This window comes from Bicyclus anynana, chromosome 17, assembly GCF_947172395.1.
Source record: "Bicyclus anynana chromosome 17, ilBicAnyn1.1, whole genome shotgun sequence".
In the NCBI taxonomy this organism is placed as follows: domain Eukaryota; kingdom Metazoa; phylum Arthropoda; class Insecta; order Lepidoptera; family Nymphalidae; genus Bicyclus; species Bicyclus anynana.
Genome location: NC_069099.1, coordinates 12067148 through 12093230, shown reverse-complemented (window position 1 = coordinate 12093230; position 26083 = coordinate 12067148). Strand labels below are relative to the sequence as shown.

Genomic DNA, 26083 nt, shown 5'->3' with positions numbered 1-26083 from the left:
TTATAAGTTGTGATTTTTTTGCCAGGCGACAGATTTCCAAGAGAACCTAATAAATGGATACCGCACCCTCATCGCGGATATCCAGCTTAGGACGCAAAAGTCCCGCGAGGACATGGACACCCTAGTGTCGCAGATCAAGCTGCTGATGAAGAACGAAGCAGACAAGGCCATCAACTATATGACGGTGTATCTTGAACAGATATCTCTATATTTTCAGGTAAAAAAAGTTGTTCATAAAATAATAAAATTCCAGTCAGATAAAATATAACGAATAGATACAAGTAGGTAGGTAGGCTTACCTATCTAAGAAGTTTGAATATTAAATTCAATGTACTTTGTCATCATCTGCACCTACAAAAGGAGGTGATATATTTATTAATTTTTTATACTTAATTGAATATTTAACATGGTTGATAAACTTACGTGATTCAATGTCGAAGTATACCCGATGTTGTATTAAGTTTTAGCCCTGTTTTATAATCACTTTTTTTTTACTTACTTAGATAAACATACCTACCTTATTGTGAACAATAATTTATAGTTTGAAAATTGTCATATGTAGGTCAAAATATATATAAACGTACGTTAATATGTTTTAAACTATGCCGAAATATCGATTTTAACTCATAGTTAAAGTTATATCGTATTATTTAAAAGGAAATGAAACTCAATTTATATCAAAAGAAACCTCCAAAGAGATATTTCTTCCATTGTAAATGTTAAAGCTTTATTTTATTAAAAAGTCTTTTATTGTGGAAAGTTCCTCAACAAAATACAATATAAGAACATTAGATTCATTACACGAACTCGTCATACAGAAAATGTGAGAAATGAGGCACATTTCCTAGCGAAAAAGTGGAAAAATTGTGAAAATAAAAGGGTATAAAGTTGCACGTACCACTCTTAGCCGTCTGAGGAGTGGAATACATGAGCAAAGTCGTCGCCTACAACGGAAATACTACTGGGACACTGTAAGCACTCTTACGCCGTAACAAATGCAGTGTAATGCATTGCAAGACCACGAGTAACATATAAATGAACAGTTTCTGGGTAGCATTTTTATAAAGCTAGTCGCAAATAACAAGAATCTAGAAAAATTATAGCGCTGCGATTTATATGGCTCCATTCGTACAAAACCAACGTTATAAGTTTAGAACATAAAATCTTTTTATGTGTTAAATAAATTTAACTTCAAAATCACAAAAATAAAGTGAAAAATAACATCGTATGTGCTACCTTGTGATCACTTTGAAGGCGTACCTTGGTAGGGGCAATTTCATTACTTTCACTTTAACATAAAATTATAGAACCAATTTTCATGAGAACTAAATGGCACCAATCTAGAAGTGTATATACGCACTCTTTTAAACAATAGGTTAAGAAATGACGAAGTTATGCGGCAACAAACATTAAAAAAAACATGGGTACGCGTTGAATTGAGAGCCTCCTCCTTTTTTTGAAGTCGGTTAAAAATATTTTTAAAAATTGTGTAAATATGTATATTAATATGAATTCATACATTCTAATAAACTAAAGCAAACTTATTTTCTTAAATTTTTGTTTTGTATAGAAAATTAGGTATATATCTTGAACATGGCCATTTTGTTTTTCTAATAAATGAAATATATAAATATCGAGTTTATCAACAAGCAAACAATATTTTAATCCATAGTTTTGCTTACAAAATTATCATCTGAATATTTAAATTGTTGAGTTAAATACTTACTCAGCTCAATTTTTTGTAAAATAATATATGAAATCATAATTAATATGATTAGGTTATTTTGAAACATTTAGATATTTCCATGTAAGTATTGGAATGTGTAACTGAATACAATCATTAAGAAAAATAACCAGATAAGTAGATTTTCCCTAAGGGTAGGTACTAGTAGATAGGTATCTAGATAGTCTATCTGCAAATATAAAAGGTCATAGATCAAATTTAAATTGGTGGACCGAAATAAGGTAGACTTAATACTCACTAAATAAATCAAGATTTGTTGGCGTAACTATAAATGTAGCTTTAAATAAAACACTTAAGGTAGCCAAGATTGGTGCAACAAAAAATGTAGAGAGCCCGCAGCATCCGCATTTAGTAATTTACTAAGCGTTTCAGGTAATAATTCACGATCGCAAACCCCGGAACGGCACTTACTGTAAGGAGAGCATTGTTAAATTACTGGGAGAGAATCTGCAGTTGGCTGATGAAAATGTTACGCTATGCTTAGCTCTGGGCTATCAGCGAGTACAACGTTTACCAGGTCAGTTGATTACGATATAACCTGAAAATCTAACGCGATTCTCTATAATCATTCAATCAAATCGTCTTTTTGCTTCAATAACGTGATATCTCGAAAATGGAAAAAAAAAACATTTTCGTGTCAAAATTAATGTGTTTTTAAAGTAAATTTAAAATTACAATACTTGAAAAACATTAGATCTGACTCGAAATTAACTTAACTTTTTTTTAAGTTAAAAAAATGCCTCCTGTAAAATTTGTAGTCATTTTAGAAATATCGCGTTTATGAAAGAGGCGTTACTAAACTTGAAATACATTTTTAATTTTGTCAAGATTTAAGTTACATAATTATTATTTTGATTTTGTACAAATTCGAAGCCTGAAAACCATAGAAGCAAGGAGTGCTTCTATGGTTTTCAGGCTTCGAATGTTAACTCAATCAACGGCTGCTTTATTAAGCAAGCCGTTGATTTAGTTAACACTTGTATTTCAGTTTTCTGAAATCATAATACTGTTCAAGACAAACTAGACTCAGACAAGCTCCGTACTCGTTCGACGTTTTTAGGTATTTAGAATATTAAGAAGATCAATAAATATCTCAAGTATATAAATAGGCCTAGCTTCGTGAATAACTAGGCATTTGGTAGGTATAACCGGACAACAAACAACAATGCTGTATATACCTTTAAAAGATGGCTTCGTTTAGCACTAGAACTTTTTAAGTTAACCTATGTTTAGATTATTATTAATGTTTCTTGTTGTCATTGTTGGTATATCAATTAAATAAATAAATAAAATAAATAAATTTGCAACACGCAATCGTAAATCGTTGTTTACGGACTAGTCTCCGGTTTACGGATACGACAGTCAACCTAGTCCGCCGACCGACATAATATTGTGAATGTTGTGAACCTCCAATGTTACATGTAACTTCATTTTATTTTGGCACAGTCTTCCTTGTTTACCTTTGTACGTGCTCACGCTGGGGACTATACAGGATGTGTTGAAAACAATGCTATGTTATTGACCCTATTTAGGTTTTTTTTTTATTCTTTACAAGTTAGCCCTGACTACAATCTCATCTGATGGCAAGTGATGATGCAATCTAAGATGGAAGCGGGCTAACTTGTTAGGAGGAGGATGAAAATCCACACCCCTTTCGGTTTCTACACGGCATCGTACCGGAACGCTAAATCGCTTGGCGGTACGTCTTTGCCGGTAGGGTGGTAACTCACAGCGGAAGCCTCCTACCAGCCAGACCTAGACCAATTAAGAAAATCTCAATCGGGCCAGCCGTGGATCGAACCCAGGACCTCCGTCTTGTAAATTCACCGCGCATACCACTGCGCCACAGAGGCCGTTAAAAGTTATTTTTTTTTAGTCTTATCAAGTAGTTTTAAAACAAATAATGTTTAAAAGAAGTGTCATTTAAATAAATCCTAATGTTTTAATTCTTTGATGTGTTCAAAAAGTAGTCATCTTTATTTTAGCAACAATTTATTATGATTATTTATTTAGCTTCAATTTTTAATAACGCGCGTAAATTGATGAAACCGTAAAATTAATATGTATATGGTATATCATAAGTGGCACCAGCTAGAGCTTTTGTATCATCATCATCATCATCATCATCTTCATCATCATCATCATCATCATCATCATCATCATCATCATCATCATCATCATCATCATCATCATCATCAGTCAAAAGTTGTCCACTGCTGGACTTAAGCCTCTTGCATGGACCTCCAAACACAACGGTCTCGAGCTCCCAGCATCCAGAGGCTCCCTCCAACCGGCTTGATATCCTCGGTTCATCTGGTTGGGGGTCGACTAACACTGCGTTTTCCGGTGTGGGGTCGCCATTCCAGCACCTTGGGATCCCAACGTCCAACGGCTCTTCGAACTTTTGTATTTTGTGGGTATAATCCCTCATATTTTTTTAATATCTAATTTTTAATATCAAACCAAAAGGACGTCAACCTCTCTCAAAAGTCGTTAAAAATTATAAAATAAAAAATAATTATGTTGGACGGACATAAATTATTTTCTAATTTTACAGAGAAATTACAAGTACACTTTGAAACATTGGAGAATCTCAAGAAATATTCGGCGTCGAAATTATTCGAGTGTCAGAAACAACAACAAGTGGGTGGCAACTGCTCTCACGAGAGTCAAGACCTTGAAAGGACTGTGGTAAGATATCTATGTTATTATATAAAGGTTGTTCGGGAGTATTTCCCATAACTGTATAAAGAAAATTTTAGTTATATCAAAGAAATAGGAAGTGTAAACGAAAAAAAGACGACTTTTAATAAGCAGGTCAATATGAATGACCGGAAAGAATATGCTTTTCAAACCGGTAGTAGAGTCACTACTCTTTAACAAACTTGAATACTCAAAGTTGATTCTATAAAAGTCTACTTAAAAAAGTCAAGATTTTGTAGATAGGATGTAGATATGTGAATTTTTTATAGCCACCGAATGCTAAAAGGAATAAAAATAAGAAGGTGATGAGTAGGTTATTTAATAGCCAATAACTGTATTTTTACATCTTCAAAAGATTTTGAAGAATATTGACAATATTGAGAGAAAGGTCATAGAAGTTTTTCGAGTCTAAGGATCCAGTCATAGTGAAACATGGAAAACTCGTAACTACGAAAAGTCAAACCTGAGTATAGTTTTTGCCGCTTGGTTACGATAAACTTGGTTTTTGCAAAAAGTAGCAAAATAAATCATTCATTGAATCAAGAACAATTAAGAACAACAAATGGTTATTGGAAAATATAATAATCAATGAAATACTGCAAAATAATTGAAAATGTGTTTCCGCTAACACTAGCAAATTTAAAAACACCCTTGATTCTTTACAATTTAAAGATTAGTAAGGGTTTTATATTCGAAAAACTTAAACAAGCCAATAGATTTGTACTTACATGTTATATCTTTTGAAACAAATTCATATCAGATTGAGCCTTAACAAAATATGGGCGAGTTACCTAGTAGGTAATAATCTTATACCACGATCTTTATTATTCCAGTTTTTGTACGAAACATCGCCATTCCCAGTAGTGATGTCTGAGATAGCAATACACGGCTTCAAAGAGGTGTCCGACCTAAGTGTCTGCCTCAAAGACATCATCTCGCGGATGATGACACATTCAGTGAAAGTCATCGGGGACTTCAATAGATGCATTCACAACATTGAAATGCCAAAACTCAAGTATCTGCTGAAGTTTATGAAGAAATATGCCCGGTAAGAATTGTATGCTAATTTCGTTTTTAAAATTAAACTGAAATAAATAACAAAATTTTGTTTGGGATTAGTTTAACTAAGTGATTGTTTTAGTTTTGTTACAATTATTTAAGTAAACCAATGAATTAAATATACTGGTTTTATTTTATTTTCTTTCAAATAAGTATTTTTACAATAACACAATACTATTATTAATACACGTCTCAGCGAGTTGTGAAGCTGAAGTGGCAATAGCCGATTGACGTTGTGGTCCCAACATTCTGGGATGGTGACCCCGCACCGGAAAATGCAGTGTTGGTCGACCCCTCACTAGGTGGACCGCATAGGTACAACAAGCGGGTTGCAGGAAGCCGATGGATGGTGGCGGCTCGAGACCGCGGTATTTAGCAGCCTATACAAGAGCCCTATGTCCAGCAGTGGACGTCCATCGGCTGAAAATGATGATGATGATGGCGCTGATTAATAACACACTGTAAAGCAAAATAGGGTGGCATGATTATACTTATGTTAAAAATCACCTAATACTTTTGAAATTAATCCAATATTGTAACAATGTCTCATTAGTTAAATTGCTTATTTGTTCTGTTATAGTAGAAAAGGCTCATCATACTTTAATTCAAAAATTCGGTCATAAAATTTTGAATGTGTTTATAAAATACTATCATAAATTATGAATATTTTTTGAAGAGCACCTCACACCTGTAATAAAAACATTGTTCAACGCGTTCAAGCATCAAGTTTCAGTGAACAGCCATTTATTCTGTTGATAGACCAATCATGCCTGACCGCCATAATAAAAACCCCACTCATAAAAATTACAAAGAAAATATTGTAACAAAAATGTGCCAAACATTAGGAGTATGTTTACTGCCGTAACTATTAGAAATGTGACGAATTTAACGTCATTAAAAATAGATATCACGCTTGAGCGAGTCAAGACCTAGAAAAATAATAATTAGCCTAAATAGAAGAGTAGTTAAAGTTAGTTGGAATACTGAACGTATTTCTCTTTTCGTAACGATATCGTGCTGAATGGGGAGGCAAAGATAAAACGTAAGATTGAATGAAGCTGAGATACGCGTAGAGTCGGTGGAATTTTACCCCTGGCTCCTATATAAAGTTAGTTTCTGAGTTCTTACACATTGTTTAGTACGTGTTTGACAAAACCTAGATTACTAGTTTCTTTTGTTTGCTGCTCTGTAGGTTCCTCCTTAAAAGACAGATAGAGACAGAGGTGAATTCAGAACTCGCACTTGCGTGTTATTAATATCGTCACAGCATAGCTCTGCGGGTCTAAGATCCGGAATTAGAAACATGTACTCTCATCTTTTTTTGAATCCTTACTAATATTATAAATGCTAAAGTAACTCTGTCTGTCTGTTACGCTTTCCCGCTTAAACCTCTCAACCGATTTTGATGAAATTTGGCACAGACAATCTTTAGACCCTGAGAAAGGACATAGGCTACCTTTTATTGCGAAAAAAGAGGTAGGGTAGGGGTAGGGTAGGAGTAGGGGTAGGGTAGAGGTAGTTGAAAGTTTATATCGAGTTTCACGCGGACGAAGTTGCGGGCGTCCGCTAGTGATATATAATGTATATTGACATTAACACATTGCAAATAGGTTGCCCAGTTAAATTGCGGCAGGATAATCTTTACATACAAAATCTAGGAAACCATGAACTATATTTACTTTTTAAGCATAAAATAAGCTGCCAAACGACATATTTCACGACTAAATAACTGACGAGGGCGTTTCCTGTTGAGTTTATTACTTCATTGATAAATAATCAATGATGGAAGTATATTAAAAAAATTATATATATTTAACTGGGCTTTGCAATGTACATAATAATCTTATCCCTTATAAATAATAGATGAGGATATGTCTTTCTTATGCCGGATCTCACACTATACAAGCATCACCGACCAAGAGAATTGGACCTCGGCGTTGGACGTTGGGCTTCATGGAGTTAAAGCTGAATCAGTACAATCAGTCCTCACACTCTCGTGACTGTTAAAATAGACGTCCGGGTGATATAAAAGTTCAAGTAGGCTGTGATAAGGCTGTATGTGTTGACAAGAGGGCGAGTACTAGTACAGAGAAGACGCATAAGTACGCACTTGTGCATTAAAACAACTAAGTTAGTCGAGTATGACTATGAATAAAAAAATGTATGACATCTAAGTACCATGGCTAAAATTCAGTCACGAGGACAATTTTCGCAAAATCGCTAGTGGCAACGAAGTGGTAAGCGTTTCACAATTTTTTAGTAACCAATAATAAATAGTGCTCGATCATTTAATGGTCATTATATTATGGTATTCTAGGTAAAAGTATTCATTTTATCATGAAAAAAGCTTTTCCAGGTTTTATGTCACACATATTGATCTAACATTACTGATAAAGTCCATGGTGTAACTAATTCGATATTCATAGATAGCTATATAAGCACTGTAAGCCCTCATTCGCACGAGAGATTTTTTAACGGACGTTAAAAAAGCGTTCAAATACAAATGCATTTCCATTTAGAGCCTCAATTAGCTCAACGGTAAGAGCGCTCGGACTCATCACCGCGGGGTGATGGTGGTTCTATCCTCGCCCGGTTGGTCTATTATCGTACCCACTCCTAATACAGTCTTTCCCGACTAGTTGGAGGGGAATTCGAATATTGGCAAATATTCTTTTAAATAAAAAAAATGTATGTTCACACGACAGCGTTTTTAAAACACGAAATTTTTTCAAGTTTGGGCGTTGGAAATAGTTCATTTAATATCATACTATACGCTACACCCGCTGGGTTAATACGAATCGCCTTTTTAACTCTTGTGCGAATGAGGCCTTTGTACCTACTTGGTATAGACTAAATTGTGGATGATAGATTGGTATAAAATGAAGATAATTTTTATTATCAGTTTATTATGCAGATTAATTAACTTTTTATGATTAAAGGAATTCGGGAACAGTTTATTCCAATAACTAAATACTATATCATATAGTGGTAGAAACTAATTTGCTGAGTTTGATAGTCTGGCCTTTAATATTAATATTATATTCTTCAAAACACTATTTATTAAACTTAATTTAATTAATGTTATTAAAAGACTTTCCAAATTAGACAGTCTTTTATTACGCATTGTGATAAAAGTACTTACGCGACACGAAAAGTTTATACAGACTCATAATACAGTCACACTTTTGATTAAACAAGTGTATAAAAATAGTAATTTATTTTTTAGTGATGTCTCTTCTTACAAGTAGGTAAGTACCTAGCAAGCAGGTATTATTTGTAGAAGTTATAATAATATTAATATAAACTATAGAATAGAACAATAACAAGTACCTATACGTTAAGTCAAAATATCATTCATCCATTGTAACTAATTACTTTGTCTATCCATTAATGGACCTACGTATCTACGATACCCATCATAGGCGTTTTATATCGAACGATCTTTATGAACAATCATTTCTAATTTCGCTAAAGTACTTGTACGTCTTCGTTTTACGTTAGGGCCTTCATAGACTTGATAAAGAAATGTTTGAAGGCTTTATATATTTCTTTAAAACATTACGTAAATCTATATAAGGATTTAATTAAAAAACTTTGTAATATATGTTTATGATTATACTTACCAGCAATATGACAACATCGCTTGAACACGGCTGATATTTGAGTAGTCTGCTAAACCTCAAAGTCCTTTGCGCCATAGTCAAAGGACCCACAGGTCTAGAGACGTGTATAAGCGGCGATGGTGGCGGGTGAGGCGGCGGGGTCGACATGGAAGGTAAGTTTCGGCGGACGGTCTCTAAAGGAACAGTTCGAGCTACTAACGTATCACTTCCAACTGAGTTGGCACTGCCACTGAACATATTCATCAGATCCCCGATTGATCCACCGCCGCTAGAACCCGCGCTACACCTCAGCTTATCCAAGTCAGTAAGACTCGATCCTCTACGGACTCTAAGACGGGAGCCACTTGCAGTTGAACGATTAGATTCAAAAGTCTGTTCGCGGCGCACATCAGCCTCGCTAGCCGCATGACACTTTTTACCTCGCACCATGTTTATAACGTAATTTAAAGGATAAGTATTAGAAGACAGTTCACAGTGACAAGTACAAAAACACTGAAGGTGAAATTTTCACCGTTTTCACCTGTAACTAAATGAATTTGCATACAAATTGTTGTTAGGTGCGCGCGCGTCGCTATCATTCGGGCCACGGACGCCCGCAGGATAGCGATAACGCGTCCTCGCCGGTTTCCGTCGGCATTGTTTTACATAACTATCGAAATAAAAGTTTAATTTCTTTCCCACTTTTACCGATGTGCGTACGGTGCAAAGTCTGTTAGCGGACTGCGCGGTGCGTAGACTCGGATAGAGTAACTGAGTAGAACTAATGAAGCGATCGGGTTCAAAGGCGTCATGGGACTCGGCGGGACGCGCCACTTAACCAGCAGGCGACAGGGTGCCTTTAGGAAAACTTGTAAAAGAATTTCCGTTAACTAAAACTTGAGGGTGAAAAGTATTTTCTTTCTTATCTCAATATATTTCGTCTTCAATATATTTGTGTATAAATATAGGTTTTATGTTATTTTTAATTATATTTTTGTACCAATATTTCGTTTTATGGTCGAATAAACGATATTGTGCGAAGTTTTGATCGTAAATAAAGGCCGCGAGATTTCAATCTTACGTGAATATTACCAACGTAACTTATCTGACTTTGAAATATCAATGACTCACTGGAGAATTGCTTATTTCCAGTAACATGGTAATAATATTTTCAAGACCGAAATATTACACGTGCAAAAGATTATTACACATTATAGGTCAAGTAAAGAATAACATTTTCATACGATGTTTTTTCTTGAAGAAAATCTTCAAATGTAGACTTCGAGAAAGTAAAGAAAGGCTTTATTATAATGTGACTGAAAACAAGTCTCCAAGTATTTTTCTCTGTAAAACTGTGTACTTACAAAGGCAATCTCTAGCACCACACAAACATTTTCAATATAAAAAAAATACCTTCAAATATGAAACGTGTACAAAGTATAAATCAAATCTCAGTTCAATCCGCTATGATTTTGTATAGGCCTGGTAACGAAATCAAAAGCGGACCATAGTAAATAAGCACAATTTTTGTATTATGTAACAACAGTGCGTATGTACAGGTTGTCCCTTACATATTGTATTTGTAGAAGCAGGCGTTATTTTGCGGAAATTCATCATGAATGTATAGTAATTTATTCATTTTGCTATTATCCGCGAAAAGCCGACGAACCCATGTGACAACGTCACCCAGGTCCGACAAAATACTCTCTACGTAGTTTCATCCCGAAACCGGAGCATTCTGAGGAGATGTTGACTCTACAACGTGCAATTGCAAAGTCTATGATCTCCTGAAGATGCTCCGGTTTCGGGGTGAAACGTACGTAGAGAGTATTTTATTGGACCTGGGTGACGTTGTCGCATGGGTTCAAAAAAACATACATACAGCTGATCGTAGAACCTCCTCCTTTTTGGAAGTCGGTTAATAAATTAATTACTATATGTTCCGTAAATATTACGACATACTTTACAGGATCATAGCTGACATCAAGACGTACTAAAATAACGCGATATATTATGTTAGCCGAAATTTTACGGTTTTTCAGTTATATTGATTTTTGTACGAAATACAAAAAACACCTTTAGTTTAGTCATACCATGTGCTGATAAATTACTTAAGGGTTGATTTTATACTTGGTAATTATTTATGAATAAGTGTTTTAGCTATTATAAGTTTCTTCTAAGAACGGAGTTTTTAGAGTATATGTCATTATATCCAGGAGAAAAGCTCCAGCGTAGATAATGGGATGGATTGAGAAAGCTTATAACAAACTCCTTTATATATAATATTATTATGGTAATCAATCAAAGATGGCATAAAATATTTTTAGATCGATAGAAATTGATGAAGCCGAAATGTATAAATAATATGACTATGGATAAATAATGCATTGGCATTAGCAAAACTTCATAAATATTATAATTGTGCGATAATTTGTTTTTTCGACCAGCAATTTCAAATTGAACCACCCACGAAAACCTGCGTAAGTTATTCTATATAAAATTATAAATTCCGTTCCGTTTTTATACGTACGTCATGCTTGGAACCCTAAACAGATACTTACTGGCACAATTTTGGTTAAAAATGTATCGATTTGACTTTGAGTCGTTAATAGCGTTGTCATCTATTTCGTATAATTTTCTTTAATTAAAGTATAATTTTAATACACACTTATGGATAACTTTAAAATTGTTTATTTTTCATTGAATTATTTATTTAATAATTGCATAACGAATGGGAGTCGAACCCACATCGATTTCATAATAACGGCCTGATTATTTATTAGCTAACTCGGTTGACTTTATCCTCTGAAATACTTCTTGACAGATAATATTACTATACTGAGTGTCTCACTATTACCTGAATGTAGGAAAAGGAAAAAACTGAGGTGCCTAAAATGTTGGATGTAGACTTAATCATCTGACTGGGTCTAAAAAATGGATTAAAGCCTGTGACAACTAAGTAAAGTTACTATTTGGTAGTTTTAGGTGTGGACAATTAGCTTCTAAGCTGGTTAAGAATCAAAGTCTCAAAAACTCCTGGCCAAACTGTAATTATTCATATTTAATAATAGTTAATAATAGTTTGGCCATAAAATTTTTAGGCAACCTGCTCGCATTATATTTTTAACGTACTAAATTTGATAGTAGGGATAAAAGTAGGGAGGATCTATAGGAAGATGAGTAGACGATATCACCGCAAAGGCTGGCCAAGGTTGGATAGAACAGACCCAAGAAAGAGACTAATGGAATAATATGGAGGAGGCTTATACCCGAAAGGACCCATTATTAACTAGTGCATAACAAAATTCATTATCTAATAAATAGATTAGTTAGAATAGTTACATGATACTTATAAGTACTATGATATGCACAACCTACTTAATGGGAATAAGAAGCTTTTATTATTATTATTTATTATTAAATTGATATAAAACCATTTCATTAATTCATCCAATAAACTGATGGGTGAAGGTCGATTCTAATACGGATCTCAGTAACCACGACTTTTAGAGTATAAAGTCAACCGTATAAAAACTCAAAGTATAAGTCTGGTCATCACAAACTCGTTATAAAAGGAAGACTAGTCTTCCTTATATTTCTCCTTCATAATAAAAACACGTACCCATAGGTACTTAAGATTTGCAGCGACGCTGTACTAAGCTTTAGTTATGTGCACGCCACGCAAGGTCAGGCCATTAGGAGTTCAGTAACAGCCTTTTCGCATTTCACAGCGGTGGCGGACGTGTTAAGGTTTTTTCGCAGCGGGATTAAAATACAATGGTTTGTCCGCAGATGTGATGTAATCTTGTTATTTTTCAAATAGAAAGAATAAAATAATAGCAACGACACTCTGAATCAATACTGAAACTTAGTCAGAACAGAATCTAAAATAGTCTAAAAATTTATTACCGAAAAAGCAGACTTCAAAATACACTAAAAATTTGAGAGCCCTATTTCTTCAGGATCTCATCAGAAAATTCTAATGATCATAGGATTATTATTTGAGGTGTACTGTACACCATAAAAAATACTTTCTCAGTCGTCATCGAGTATTTGGTAAACACAAAAAAATCCAATGAATTGTAAACTACCTACTTTGTAAGAAAAATACGCTAATTTTCTTACAGAGTTTGCGATAATTTTGTACAATGATTTTAAAAATAAATGGATGGCATTCATTATGTAAGACCGCAAAACAACATTTTAAAGAAGAAAACTCCCAGCATATTTTGATAGGTGTTTGTTTTTGGCCGAGGCAACAGTATTGTTTTGTCTCGACTTGGAACTGAGGATCCAAGCATGGTTATGAAAAATAATTATAAATATTATAGAAACGAGTAAGTCAGATTTTACAAATAGACGAGCATTTTTAATAGGTTCAATTAAAATGTGTGTAAACATATATATAGTACACTAAGAACCTATAATGAATATACCTATATCCAATATAGATATTGTTATATCTAACTTCTATTTCAGACAACACAAAAGCATATAACGTCCTCTATATTGGACACCAACAGTGCCAGACAACATTTGATTAACATCAATTTTCCGAAACTCGATTAAGTGCAGACAGTCTTAAACTAAATTCTACGGATCATGTCAAATACCTTCGTCAGATTTGAGATAAGTAATTGTAGTCACACCTAAAAGGACATCACACCTTTTACATACGAACAATATACCATATTACTATATAATAATATAGCGAAGATTTATCCGATTTTTTTTTTTATTATAAATAAAGTAAACTTACCTTGTTCCATACACCACAAAACTCCTAATAGTCACATTATTGAAAATAGTTTTAATTCTCCATTTGCATGAAATTAACAATTTAAACAAAAATTAATATATTACAAGATAATTGAAACAGATATTGTTAAACGTGGACTTATATTTTGTAGATTCCGCTTGTTTCATCATTATATGAAAGAAAGAAAGAAAGAAAATTATTTTATTTGGACACACACACACATTATACACAAAAGACAACAAATACTTAAAACAAAAGAAAGTAATTTTAAAAATATAGTGAACTAATAATTTAAAGATATTAAACTAATAAAATTATATATAAAATCTAGCTGTGCTTTTTTACATTTATGTAGATATTAGGACAGTTTTTAGTAATACCCAAAAGTATTTTAAAATGCTACCTGAAGATATCGATGTTATATGATAAATAGATATTGACATAGATTCAAAACAAATCAAAAAACACAACGCAAAGAACAAAATGCTGCAAATATTATGTGTAGATCGAAAGTACTTCGGGCATCTTAGGATCAATCCTAAGATGCCCGAAGTACAGCCTGCAGTATCTAACAAAATATAGGTCCACATTTCAAACGTTAAAACAAAAATTTTAGAACACTAAAAATATAATTAAAACATATTCATAATATAATATAATGAATTCATCATTAAATCTGTTTCAATCATCAAAAGGCAAAAGGTACTCACGTTTAGCTGCATGACGATCTTGTTGTACGCTCGATGCCACCGTTGTTTCGGCGTGAGCTTAGGCTGTTCCGGCTGGAAATCCATCTGTTCCTCCTGCCTGTCTTGCTCCTCATTAAAAACACTATCCTCCGGGTACTGCTCATCGTTCTCATCAAACCTTTCCTGGTCCTGAAATTTCTGATCGTCTCTGAACGTCTCGTCTTGGTCTTGATCGTCTTGGTATTCGGCATCTTGATCGAATGACTCCTGTCTCTCAAATCTATCTTGTTCGTCAGGAACTTCGTGATACGTTGTGCGCTCCTCGTGAAATGATACCTTTGATTTGTCTGCGAGTGATTCTGTAAATAAATTACACACTGAAAATCGTAATTTTGCTAATTTTAAAATCATATCAATCAGAACGCGTCTGTTTATCTCCCTGACTTTTCCTGATAAACTCAAACTGCTAAACGGTTTTTTATGCATTTTTCTTTAGATTTTCACAGAAAATAATTTCAATAATTATAGTTTTTTTGTGCTCTTTTTTGGGCCCGATTATTATTGTTCAAATTAAATTCCCTTTTAATAGATACATTATGGTGTATTCTTATACATTATTGTGTTTCTTCTGTTTTAATTTTTTTAAATAAACAATTTCAGTAATTACGATCAGAATTTTAGTTTCATAAGTTGTATAATAAGCTTAAGTTTCTTATGTCAATAAACAATAAAGAAGTTGCAAACTATTTACCTTCTAAAGTAGTCGGTATAGTAAGTTTTTCTTCATGTTGAGATATAAAAGAACTTTGTGAAGTTTTTCGATCAAGTATAGAAGGCGCTTGACTGTGATAACTGTCAACAGAAGGCTTTCTGGCTTGTGAAACTATTTTAGTAGGCGACGCAGTCTTTTGTATACTTGGACTGGTTTCCTCCGCTGCCTTTTCTTCCTCTACGACATCTTCATGAATGGTATCATGTGCGTAATCTTCGTCACGATACCTATCTAAAGATGTCCTATCGCGATCTACTTGATCAATTTCAGTCTTATTGTACTCATCCTCGTAGGCACTTTCATCGAAACTCCCTGTAGGATAATCCTCTGGAGCATCAGGTAAGGTCCGTGTTCTCCGCACTGAGGGTCTTTGCATAGACTCTTGTCTTTTTAGTGACGGTGTTCTTGGTAACGATGGGGCGGAAGTCGTCACACTAGTAATTGGAACTGACGAAGACACATCAGTTATAGGGACGGATGTTGTAGTAGATATAGCTGTTGCACTTGTAAACGGAGTGACGGAAGCTGAGTCGTAGGTGGTAGGTAAAGTTGAGTCTATATATGTAACCGGCGTAGACATAGAAACTGAAGGTAGTTGCTGTTGTTGTTGTTTTTGTTGTTGTAGCTGCTGCTGTTGTTGTTGTTGTTGTGGAGGGACAGAAGGAGCAACAGCGGCAGCAGCAGCTCCAAAAAAACTTCCGAGCTTCTTCGCACCTCCCGCCATAAAGGAACCTAGAGTAGCTGCTCCTGTGAGGACACTGGATTGCAGCTGCTGTGCTGGCATTTTCTGTTGCTGTTGTTGCTGCTGTTGTTGCTGATACTGCAGTTGCTGTTGCTGTGCTGCCTGCTGTTGCTTTTGCTGCTGCAGTTGTTGTTCCTGTTGTTGACGTAAAAAGTCTTGCTGTTGCTCCTTCTGATATAATTCTTGCTGTTGTTTCTCATGTTGTAAGTCCTGTTGTTGCTGATAATCTTGTTGCATATAGTCATGTTGTTGTTGCTGATAACTATCATGCTGTTGGTACTGATTATCCTCCGGATACAACTGCTGATTATCAAAATACTTTTGGTCGTGCTGTTCACTGAGAATGTTTTGTTGCTGTTGGTAACCGTGTTGATCATATGGAGTGTTATATTTTTCTTGTTCACTATTTCGATAATTTCGTTCATCTTCATACTGATTTTCATATTGATATGGAATATGTCTATCTGATTTTTGATCTAAATATTGATTTTGGCTATCTTGATATGATTGTTCTTGTTGATCAAATTTTTGATATTGTTGTTTGTCTTCATACTTATGCGAATCATATGGCTGATAGTTTGTATCATATTGTGAAGAAATAATATCTTGTTTTGTAGTTACTGGCGGTTGAATATATGAAGAAATTTTTGATGGCAATGACTTTTGTATCACAGTCACCGGAGACGAAAAGTCAGTAGAATTATCCGACTCTGTCCATGTAGTTTTTTGAGCTGAAAATGGAAATAAATATTTGAATATGGAAAACGTGAAATTATCGTAATAATTACTAAACGATGTAAACGACATATTTAACACTGATTCAGAATTAAACTGATATGCTCATGAGTTTGCAATGCGCTTAACCGTGACCGAATAACGGATGTATTTATCGACATTGAAATACGAGTACGTCACTGATAAATTATATTACTAAGTTGTTTTGTAGAACCGTGATGGCCCAGTGGATATGACCTCTACCTCCGATTTCGGAGGACGTAGTTTCGAATCGGATCTGGGCACCTCCAACTTTTCAGTTTTTTTCATGTTCATTTTAAGAAATTAAATATCACGTGTCTCAAACGTTGAAGGAAGGAAAAACATCGTGAGGAAACCTGCATACCTAGGAATTTTCTCAATTCTCTACATGTGTGAAGTCTGGCAATCCACATTGGACCAGCTTGGTGGACTATTGGCCTTATCCCTCTCACTCTGAGAGGAGACTCGAGCTCAGCAGTGAGCCGAATCTGGATTGATGACGTCGTTACTATCACGTTGACGAAACCGCCAATTTATATGGAATTGAAAAAGTTGTGCAGTAGTGCCACTAGATGGCGCTGTTTCAATTTCTTAGAAATTAGTTTACGTTATCGCGATCGTCATAGTATCAAACTGCCACTAGGCCCTCAGTTATCCATTAGTAATTGTTACCTGGCGCTGCTGGCGGGGTGGCGTGCGGCGTTTCATCGAAGAACGGCTGCATACCCTCATCATCGTAACTAGAAAGTAATAGCACTGTAAGCGTACGACACAAGTGACTCTATGAGCGAGGGGATATGGAACAAACCAAATTTTTAAACCCCGACGCAAAAAGAGGGGTTTTATAAGTTTGACGTGTCTGCCTATCTGTTGTCCTTAGCTCCCGACATGATTTCATGAAAATTTTTATTTTTAAATGTTTTTTTTTTAAATAAACAAATCCCTTACAAACGGAGCGTTTGACAAAAATATTAGTTAAAAATTAGTGACATCACCATGTCATTTTATGTACTAAACGTACCTAAAGTAACATGATGACGTCACAAAATGGACAACAGCTTTTTTGAGGTTTTTTAAAAAATCATAAATTTTAATCAAAAATTTTAAAAAATCATGATTTTTATGAAATTAAGTTTTATAAGAAATCCTTAACTTATTAATTAATATCGATATATTTCGAACCCCTATTCTTTGCACTACACGAAATTAATATTGTTTATATTAAATTTGATATGACTGATTGTTTCCGAAGTAAGAAGTAACTAAATACACACCCTGTAGTATTATAATTGGTGTCTTGATACTGAGATACAACTGTGTCTGGATACTGCCGCGATTGCTGTGAATGTTGCTGGTAGCCGCTACTGTCGTAGTTGTAAATGTTGGGCACCGTTCTCTCGGGTTCTAAAATGATAAAAAGCGTAAGTAAATCTCGAAAAACTCCATCCAAATCCTTTATGTATGTTTGGATGTATGTTTGGGTGTTTGGATGTTTGTTACTCTATAACGCTGCTACTACTGAAGCGATTTAGCTGAAATTTGGAATGGTAATAGATTTTTCTTTGGATTAACACATAGGCTACTTTTTAACCCGAAAAATCCATGGTTTCCCAAGATTTGCGAAAACTGATGATTTTGATTATATGAATGTTCGTTACTCTTTCACGTCTCAACTACTTAACCGAATTAGCTGAAATTTAGTATTGAGATATATTATAGCCTGGATTGACACATTAACTACTTTTTATCCCGGAAAAATCCGTGGTTCCCGAGGGATTTGTGAAAAACTAAATTCCACGCGGACGAAGTCGCAGGCGTCCGCTAGTACAAATATGTAATGTTCGAATAGAGAATCATAATCATTCGGCTAAAATAGCATGCCTTGGGACCAAATATAAGACCTTGAACCTTAAACAACAGTTTGCATAAATTTTAGCAGGCATTATTTTTGCGATCGTCGGAAATAATATACAGAGATATGCGCAAAGAAAACAGTATTTATTTGCAAAACTCCGTTATACTTAGTCTTTGGAATATACTTATGAAGCTGACGATCCTTCGGAGCTCTAGATACTCCAGTTCGCGTGATTAGAGATTCTGACTAGTGGAATTAATTGTTAAATTAGTGGAATTGAAGTGTTCCAGCCCACTGTATTCCTAGGATGAAAGCCACGAGAGTCAGATAAATATGTGATAGACATTTTGTCGAGCAATATCGCTCTCTCTGTAATTGCAATGCGACGACAGAGGTATCTCGTCAGGAGATCAGTGGGAGAGGCCTACTGGTGTGGATACATGTTACTTTTTTTATGTTACTGAAGTGACACTTCAAGAAAGGTACTGGTGTCATAAGTGAAAGTGATTACTACAATATAGGGAATCCTAGTGTGGAGATCACAGGCCTATTTAAAATGATTTTATGTATATATCAATAAACAATTATTATTATACTAATAAGTACCTTGAATGTAAGGCACGTGTGAGCGCGTGGTTGAAGGCGGCGCGATCGTCGCGGACGGCGCTTGCGGCAGTCGCGTCGTCGACACCGCAGGCGGCCGCGGCAGTCGCCGACCGCGGCGAATCCAACCCGAGTCGCTGCCCGGCGCGACAGGCAACGCTCGACCACGCTTCGGTGTTGACGAAGGTGTTGCTACATAAAATAGATTATGAGATATACATCTTAAATCGGTGATACTAAAATAGTCTATATCGAACCCTAAGGATTGAAGACAACCTATGAAAACTAGAAACATGGGAATGACATTTGCTATCGACAGGTCACATGATCAAGATCTGCAATTCCCATACATTTTTCTAGTTTTCGAAGCATTGGCTAAACTAAAAAACTCTAACGAGTGGATTAAATGCCAGCCACTGAAGACCAAGTCGACATCACCGCCTACAGAGAGCGTACAAAAGTGCGTACAGAGCGTAGGGATGAACAAAGAAAAAAATAATTTCAATATTTTTTTTAACCTATACGCGCTTTTGACTTTTGACGACCTCCGTGGCGCAGTGGTATGCGCAGTGGATTTACAAGACGGAGGTCCTGGGTTCGATCCCCAGCTGGGCCGGTTGATGTTTTCTTGGTCCAGGTCTGGCTGGTTGGCTGCTTTGGCCATAGTTACTACCCTACCGACAAAGACGTACCGCCAAGCGATTTAGCGTCCCAGTACGATGTAACGTAGAAACCGAAAGGGGTGTAGATGTTCATCCTACTCCTAACAAATTAGCCTGCTCCCATCTTAGATTGCATCATCACTTACCATCAGGTGAGATTGTAGTCAAGGACTAGCTTGTAAATAATTAAAAAAAAACATGCGCTGCAGATTTTGCTGTTAACTTGATCGTCACTGGCCGGCGTTATAGACGCCCAGGTTTTTGGTCAACAGGGTGAAGGTAATTTCTTGCTCAGATCCTATATTCGGAGCTTCTATATAACTTATGTTCTAGCAGTATTAATTAGTAAAATCACCTGGAAGACTAGCTGCTGAACGTCGCGGCCGAGGCCTGTAAGGTGCCATCTCGTTATAATCAGAATAGCGAGATGAAGGTGGCAGCTGAAACAAAATTAAGGTAAGATTACTTACACGTAGGTCTTTTATTAGTAGACGTTTTCTAGTAGTCTAGTTTAAGCGTTTTTCCGTACTAATGAACAAAATTCATATCTCAATCGGCCCAGCCGGGGATCGAACCACCCACCACCTTCTTGTAAGTCCACCGCACATAACACTGCGCCACGGAGGCCGTCACATCATTATCTGTCTCTTTTATAGGCACACCACTGGACTTTTCTACCTCCTTATTGGATAGTGGATATGGAACTTAGACCCGCCACGCTTTTCCAATGTGGGTTGATGAGATTTGGATGATAATATTAACGACCACAATCAGATGTTAATGTTAATGCCGGGACCGACGGCTTAACAAGCACTTCCCAACTCCAGACTGAGATTTTTTACCGAAAATTTCTTAGAAGAAAGACAATCTCAGTAGGTATACCATAACCCGATCCAGAATCCAAACTCAGTGTTCACATATCCCTCACATATTATGGATTTTTTCGAAATAAATAGCCTATGCGTTAATTCCGGGAATAATCTTCATTCCTAATTTCAACTAAGAGCCGTGATAGCCCAGTGATGACCTCTGCCTCCGAATCCGGAGGGTGTCAGTTCATATCCGGTCCAGGGCAAGTTCCTCTATGTGCATTAATACCACGTGTCTAAAACAGTGAAGGAAAAATATCGTGAGGAAACCTTCCTAAGAAATTATTTAATCCTCTGCGTGTGTGAAGTCTGCCAATCCGCATTGGGCCAGCGTGGTGGACTATTTTGCCTAATCCTTCTCATTCTGAGAGGAGAAACTATATTGCGAAAAATAACAATATGCTACTTTTTGATCCGTTTGAAGGCAGTGTTAAGATATTGATGTATCATTTCAAGTCTCTTAAATCATAAACCCGACAGTTCTTTCCTGCAGTTCTTTCAGAAATGGCGGTAATTAACACGCCACTGGAATGTTCCCGCCATGAAACTGATCAGAAGGTAACATGCGAGCGAAAAATGGGGGAAGCTTTTCGAAGTTAGTTAAAAATTAACTAATGATTCCTAACTACGGAACATAGAACGCTAAAGCTAACGCTTTAGCAATTCAGAACAGTACCTGTTTAGGCGGCATTTGTGGTAACTGGACAACGGACGAGCGGCGTTTGTTGCTGACATTGTCATCGTACCCGAGGCTCGCGAGACCGCACTCCTCGTAGTAGTACCGGCCGTCCCACTGCGGGTCGTACGGGTATGGGTAGCTGCTGGAGTCGTAGTACTCCTCGAAGCTGGGCTGATGCGATAAACTATGTGAGTGGTCCCTGTGGAAGACAAGAGTCGAAATTCAAAATTCTAAAATCAACATTCGAAATTCAAACTCATTTATTTGAAGCAGGCCTAGCTTACAAGCACTTTTGTAACGTTATGTTATATCGGCATGACGTCATGCACATAGCGACCAACACTCGATAAGTTTTATAGGCTGTCAAGCCTAGCGCTGCAGGCATGTGAAATTACTTGATCGTCAATAACTGACATTAGATTTGTTTGCTGTGACTAATGATTCTACTCGTACTCACACACCGGTTGAATCCTACTAATATTTACACAGTAGTTTATGAAGTATTTAAAATAATTGAAATAAATCCGTAAAACCTACTAGACTCGTTAGCGTTTTGCGTATAAATACTGAAGCATGGCGCTAAGCAAATAATCCGCAATTAAATGGAGGCTTAAATTGTTAAGCCAGTAAATTAAATCTTGCAAGAAAATATTTGCTTTTGCATTACAGAACTGTTGCAATAAATAATAATATTGTATAGAAGCAGGCGTTACTTTTCGGAAGTTCATCACGATTATATAATGATTTATTTATTTTGCTATCATTCGCATATCATGACTCTACAACGTGCAATTGCACGTTGTAGAGTCCACATCTCCTGAGGATGCTCCGGTTTCGGGGTGAAACGTACGTAGAGAGTATTTTGTCGGATCTGGGTGACGTTGTCGCATGGGTTCGTCGACTTTTCGCGGATGATAGCAAAATAAATAAATCATTATATAATAATTAATAATGTTTATGATTAAAAATAAAGTACGGCAATATTTCAACGAATTGACATTCAAATATATCGTTGATTTATTAAGGTTAGGAGAAATTTGATGAGAAAGCTTTTAATTTGAAATTTTTAAATTGAATGAAATTTTTAAATTAATAGGGAGGGGAGAATGGAAGTTGTACGAGACTTAGCGTTTGAAGACTTTTTGAAACTTTTAACTAAAATTCCCCTTTCCTTTTAAATAAAAAAGCCTGTGTTACGAATGAATAAAACAGTAGTCAGACAGGTATTGAACCTTGGACCTCTTGAATTTGAGTTCAACCTTTTAGTCGTGGATCTATTGAAGCTTTTAATATTTATTGATTAAATAACATATAGTACAAGAGTCTGTCTGAGTCTGAGATCACGGCAGCTCATGCTCGTAGGGGTAGGTATAGGGTGGTATAGGGTAAGGTAACTGCGTAGGGGTAGGATAGGTATCTTTTTTTTTTTTTTTAATTTTTGCCATATTTTTTTTTTTAATATGACCAATATTCCTATTCCCCTCCAATTAGTCGGGAAAGACTGTGTTAGGAGTGGGTACAATAGACCAATCGGGCGGGGATCGAACCACCACCCCACGGTGATGGGTCCGACCGTTAAGGGTTAAGTAGAGTTAGGTAGGATAGACATGTAGAGTAGCATGTGCTGACAAACCTTCAGCTTTTATGGCGAAGGTCTGGGTATCACTGTCTCTTAATCTAGTAGAGTATTATAGAAAGTAAAACAAAGCTCACCTAATGTGCGTACTAGGTGTATATGGGTCATACCCGTATCCTATGCTATCGTCGTATAACGTATTCTGACGCTCGAGGCTCGGCCTTCTCTGCTCTTCTGAAAAAAAATTATAGTAATATAATATTAGTAATATTTTTATACTATACTAACGAACGAAGATAATGTAGATGACGAAATAACCTATTCAATAAACCTAGAGTATATAAGTCACTGACATAGCTCAACGACTCGAAGCTGAAGTGGCAATGGGCAGGCCACATAGTTCGAAGAGCCGATGGACGTTGGGGTCCCAAGGTGTTGGAGTGGTGACCTCGCACCGGAAAGCGTAGTGTTGGTCGACCCCCCACTAGGTGGACCGTAGGAAGCCGCTGAATGTTGGCGGCTCGAGACCGTTATGCTTGGAGGTCCATGCAAGAGACCTTTGTCAGTGCAGCAGTGGACGTCCATCGGCTGATAATGATGATGCACGCCCTTTATGGCGCCAAAAAACGAATCCAAAACTATGGAAGAGTATTCGGGAGAATTTGCTCGGAAATTGAATGGGTCATAAAAATAGTGCGGCTTGCGACTTTGTCCGTCTTTAGACCTCCTTAATCCAACCCTGTCGCAAAACCCATTCTTAGCGGACGTCTACTAACTAATAACTAACTAATTATACTAAAGCCATACTCGAGGAGTACTGTTTACTTACAAACAAATTAGAAATGAGGGTAGAAAACGCATGTCAACTTTTTTATTTTAAATGATGTATTGTTTTTTTATAAAATATTATTCAATATTGACTATATCTAATTGTTATAAGCTTATTAATCAAATTAATTTTTATTGATGAAAAAGTTAATTAAAATTATTATTAGGTGTGAAATGATTCATTTATAATTTGTTTGTTGGTAGTATATAAGCTATCTCGCTGCCAAATTTCGTCTTTGTTAGTCAAACGGTTTTCGATATTTCGTGATGCTTTCGCTTTTATATACAAAGTAGCAGACGCCACGCGGTTTTACCCGCATAGCTTATGTTCTTGTGGTCATAAATACGGGATAATATAGGATTCAAGTGGAGAAATAATTTATCAAATCGTTCCAGTAGTTTTCGAGCCTATTCAATGTACACAAACAATAAAATCTTTCCTCTCTATAATTATAATATATATATTATATATATATTATATAATTATAATTATATATATTATAGTATCATCGCTCTTAATAAACCAGTAGAATAAGTAGGGGAGCCAGTGATGTTTAATTTGCAGTTACTAAGGCGTCATGGGGACCGATTACTTTTTCGCTTTACCATTGCAGCCAGTATTCTTGACACCATTCCACGTGGGCATGATTTGTATAGTTATTAGGATAAGTTAGCTTAAGTTCCATATTGCATTATTTTTCGCTTTAGCCGGTGGGAAAAAAAAAACACACTTTAAAAGAAATTCTGATTACTTCGGCTAACTGAAACTATTAGCGATTATTTTGGAGATTATTTACTTCAGAATAAGAAAAACTATTAACCGCGCCCGTGGATCGAGAACTGAATTATAAGGGTTTTATTTTGTAACCCTTCGGCTCCTCTACTATAAGGTTTTCCTTTGGTTCTCACCTCCAGACTGCCAATCTGCTGCCGTCCGCCAAGAGGTGGCAGATTCAACGCTTTGCTGCGCGTGCAACTGTGACCACGTATCTATTCTGAAATAATGATAACAATTTCATTTTAATACTAGTTGACCGGGCAAAAACTGTTTTGCCTCATAAATGAAAAAAATTAAAAAAAATGTTGGTGCGAACCACCCTTTTAACTTAGGGATATGAAAAAGAATACAAGTTATTCTTAGACCTATCGAATATACATAGGTATATAAATTTTCATCAATTACTAGTTGATCCAGCCTTATTTCGTAAAAAAAAAAGTCAAGTTAGTCGACTATAAATTGTCTTAATAGCTATTGCTGCCTAGCTTTTTTCTATTTTGTTTAGTAATTTTTCTTGTGATTTCTATATTATATCCTACTTCCGTGAGTTTTTTCATGTATCCATAAATAAGGCGGGAGGGACTTGACTCTAACAAAAATTAGGACTTAACACGTTCGCTGTGGTACGAGGTCAATTGACCTTGTACGTCTAGCTGCTTCAAGAGATACGATAAGATAGAGAGGTCGATGGACCTCGTACCACACCACAAAGTTTTAGTATGAGGTCAACAAACCTCGTACCGCACCAGTGGAAAGTCCAGAAAATTCAGTGCCGCAGCGAACGTGTTAAACCGTTAACATTTCACTATCGAATTCTAGAATAGAAAATAGTGTTAGCAGACCCCTCTACATTTTAAAGGCCTATCCAATGATTATGAGATACTTTACATGCAGGGGACGCACCGTAAAAAAATATTTTACAAGATTTTATTGTACAACCTTGTCGACATTTTTTGTTCATATTCATGTTCCACTCTTTCTGGTAGTGAAAGTCTCTGCGCTAAACCGTAGACAGACGAACAGACTGACGGATATGGCGGAACTATAAAGGTTTCTTGCGGACTACGGAACCCTAAAAATCAGGTTTTTTTTCTTGTTTAAAGTTTTACTAAGGTATACCATTTAAAATAATACATAATGTAGTTTGGATACTTACCTATTAGTCCTCGGCTGACTATTATAATAGAGCGGATCAGTGTCGCCATGAAGATGATACTCGTCTCTTTCGTAAGAGTTCTCTCGAGACGCCTCCAAAGATCTCTGGAAAAATAATAAAAAAAAATATCTCTATCGCTTTCTTTCTACTGGTATGCTCTTGACAAAGCAGTCAATCAAAGTTTGTGGCATGATGTACAAATTCGTCTCAATATCCTTGAAGCCATTTTAATACACCTTTTTAATACATAA

The 26083-nt window shown here is 35.9% G+C and overlaps 2 protein-coding genes across 4 annotated transcripts in view; one reads left to right on the top strand and one right to left on the bottom strand.

Moving 5' to 3' along the window:
• The window catches only part of LOC112046769 (uncharacterized), a 46346-nt gene extending 40727 nt beyond the window's left edge, over positions 1-5619 (top strand). For all 3 annotated transcript variants that reach the window (XM_052886529.1, XM_052886528.1, XM_024083552.2), the window contains exons 2-5: positions 26-217; positions 2117-2261; positions 4302-4435; positions 5281-5619. In XM_052886529.1, the coding sequence (XP_052742489.1) occupies positions 26-217; positions 2117-2261; positions 4302-4435; positions 5281-5499 (690 nt within the window). In that variant the 3' untranslated portion in view covers positions 5500-5619. The remainder of the gene's footprint in view (positions 1-25; positions 218-2116; positions 2262-4301; positions 4436-5280) is intronic.
• LOC112046768 (protein unc-13 homolog B) overlaps positions 1-26083 on the bottom strand; it is a 463016-nt gene that overhangs the window by 311727 nt on the left and 125206 nt on the right. The window contains exons 8-17 of the mRNA XM_052886522.1: positions 25833-25936; positions 24808-24893; positions 23208-23304; positions 21492-21693; positions 20302-20386; positions 19288-19476; positions 18101-18230; positions 17499-17566; positions 15308-16801; positions 14578-14915 (exon numbers count right to left, since the gene is read on the bottom strand). Coding sequence (XP_052742482.1) covers positions 14578-14915; positions 15308-16801; positions 17499-17566; positions 18101-18230; positions 19288-19476; positions 20302-20386; positions 21492-21693; positions 23208-23304; positions 24808-24893; positions 25833-25936 — 2793 coding nt within the window. The remainder of the gene's footprint in view (positions 1-14577; positions 14916-15307; positions 16802-17498; positions 17567-18100; positions 18231-19287; positions 19477-20301; positions 20387-21491; positions 21694-23207; positions 23305-24807; positions 24894-25832; positions 25937-26083) is intronic.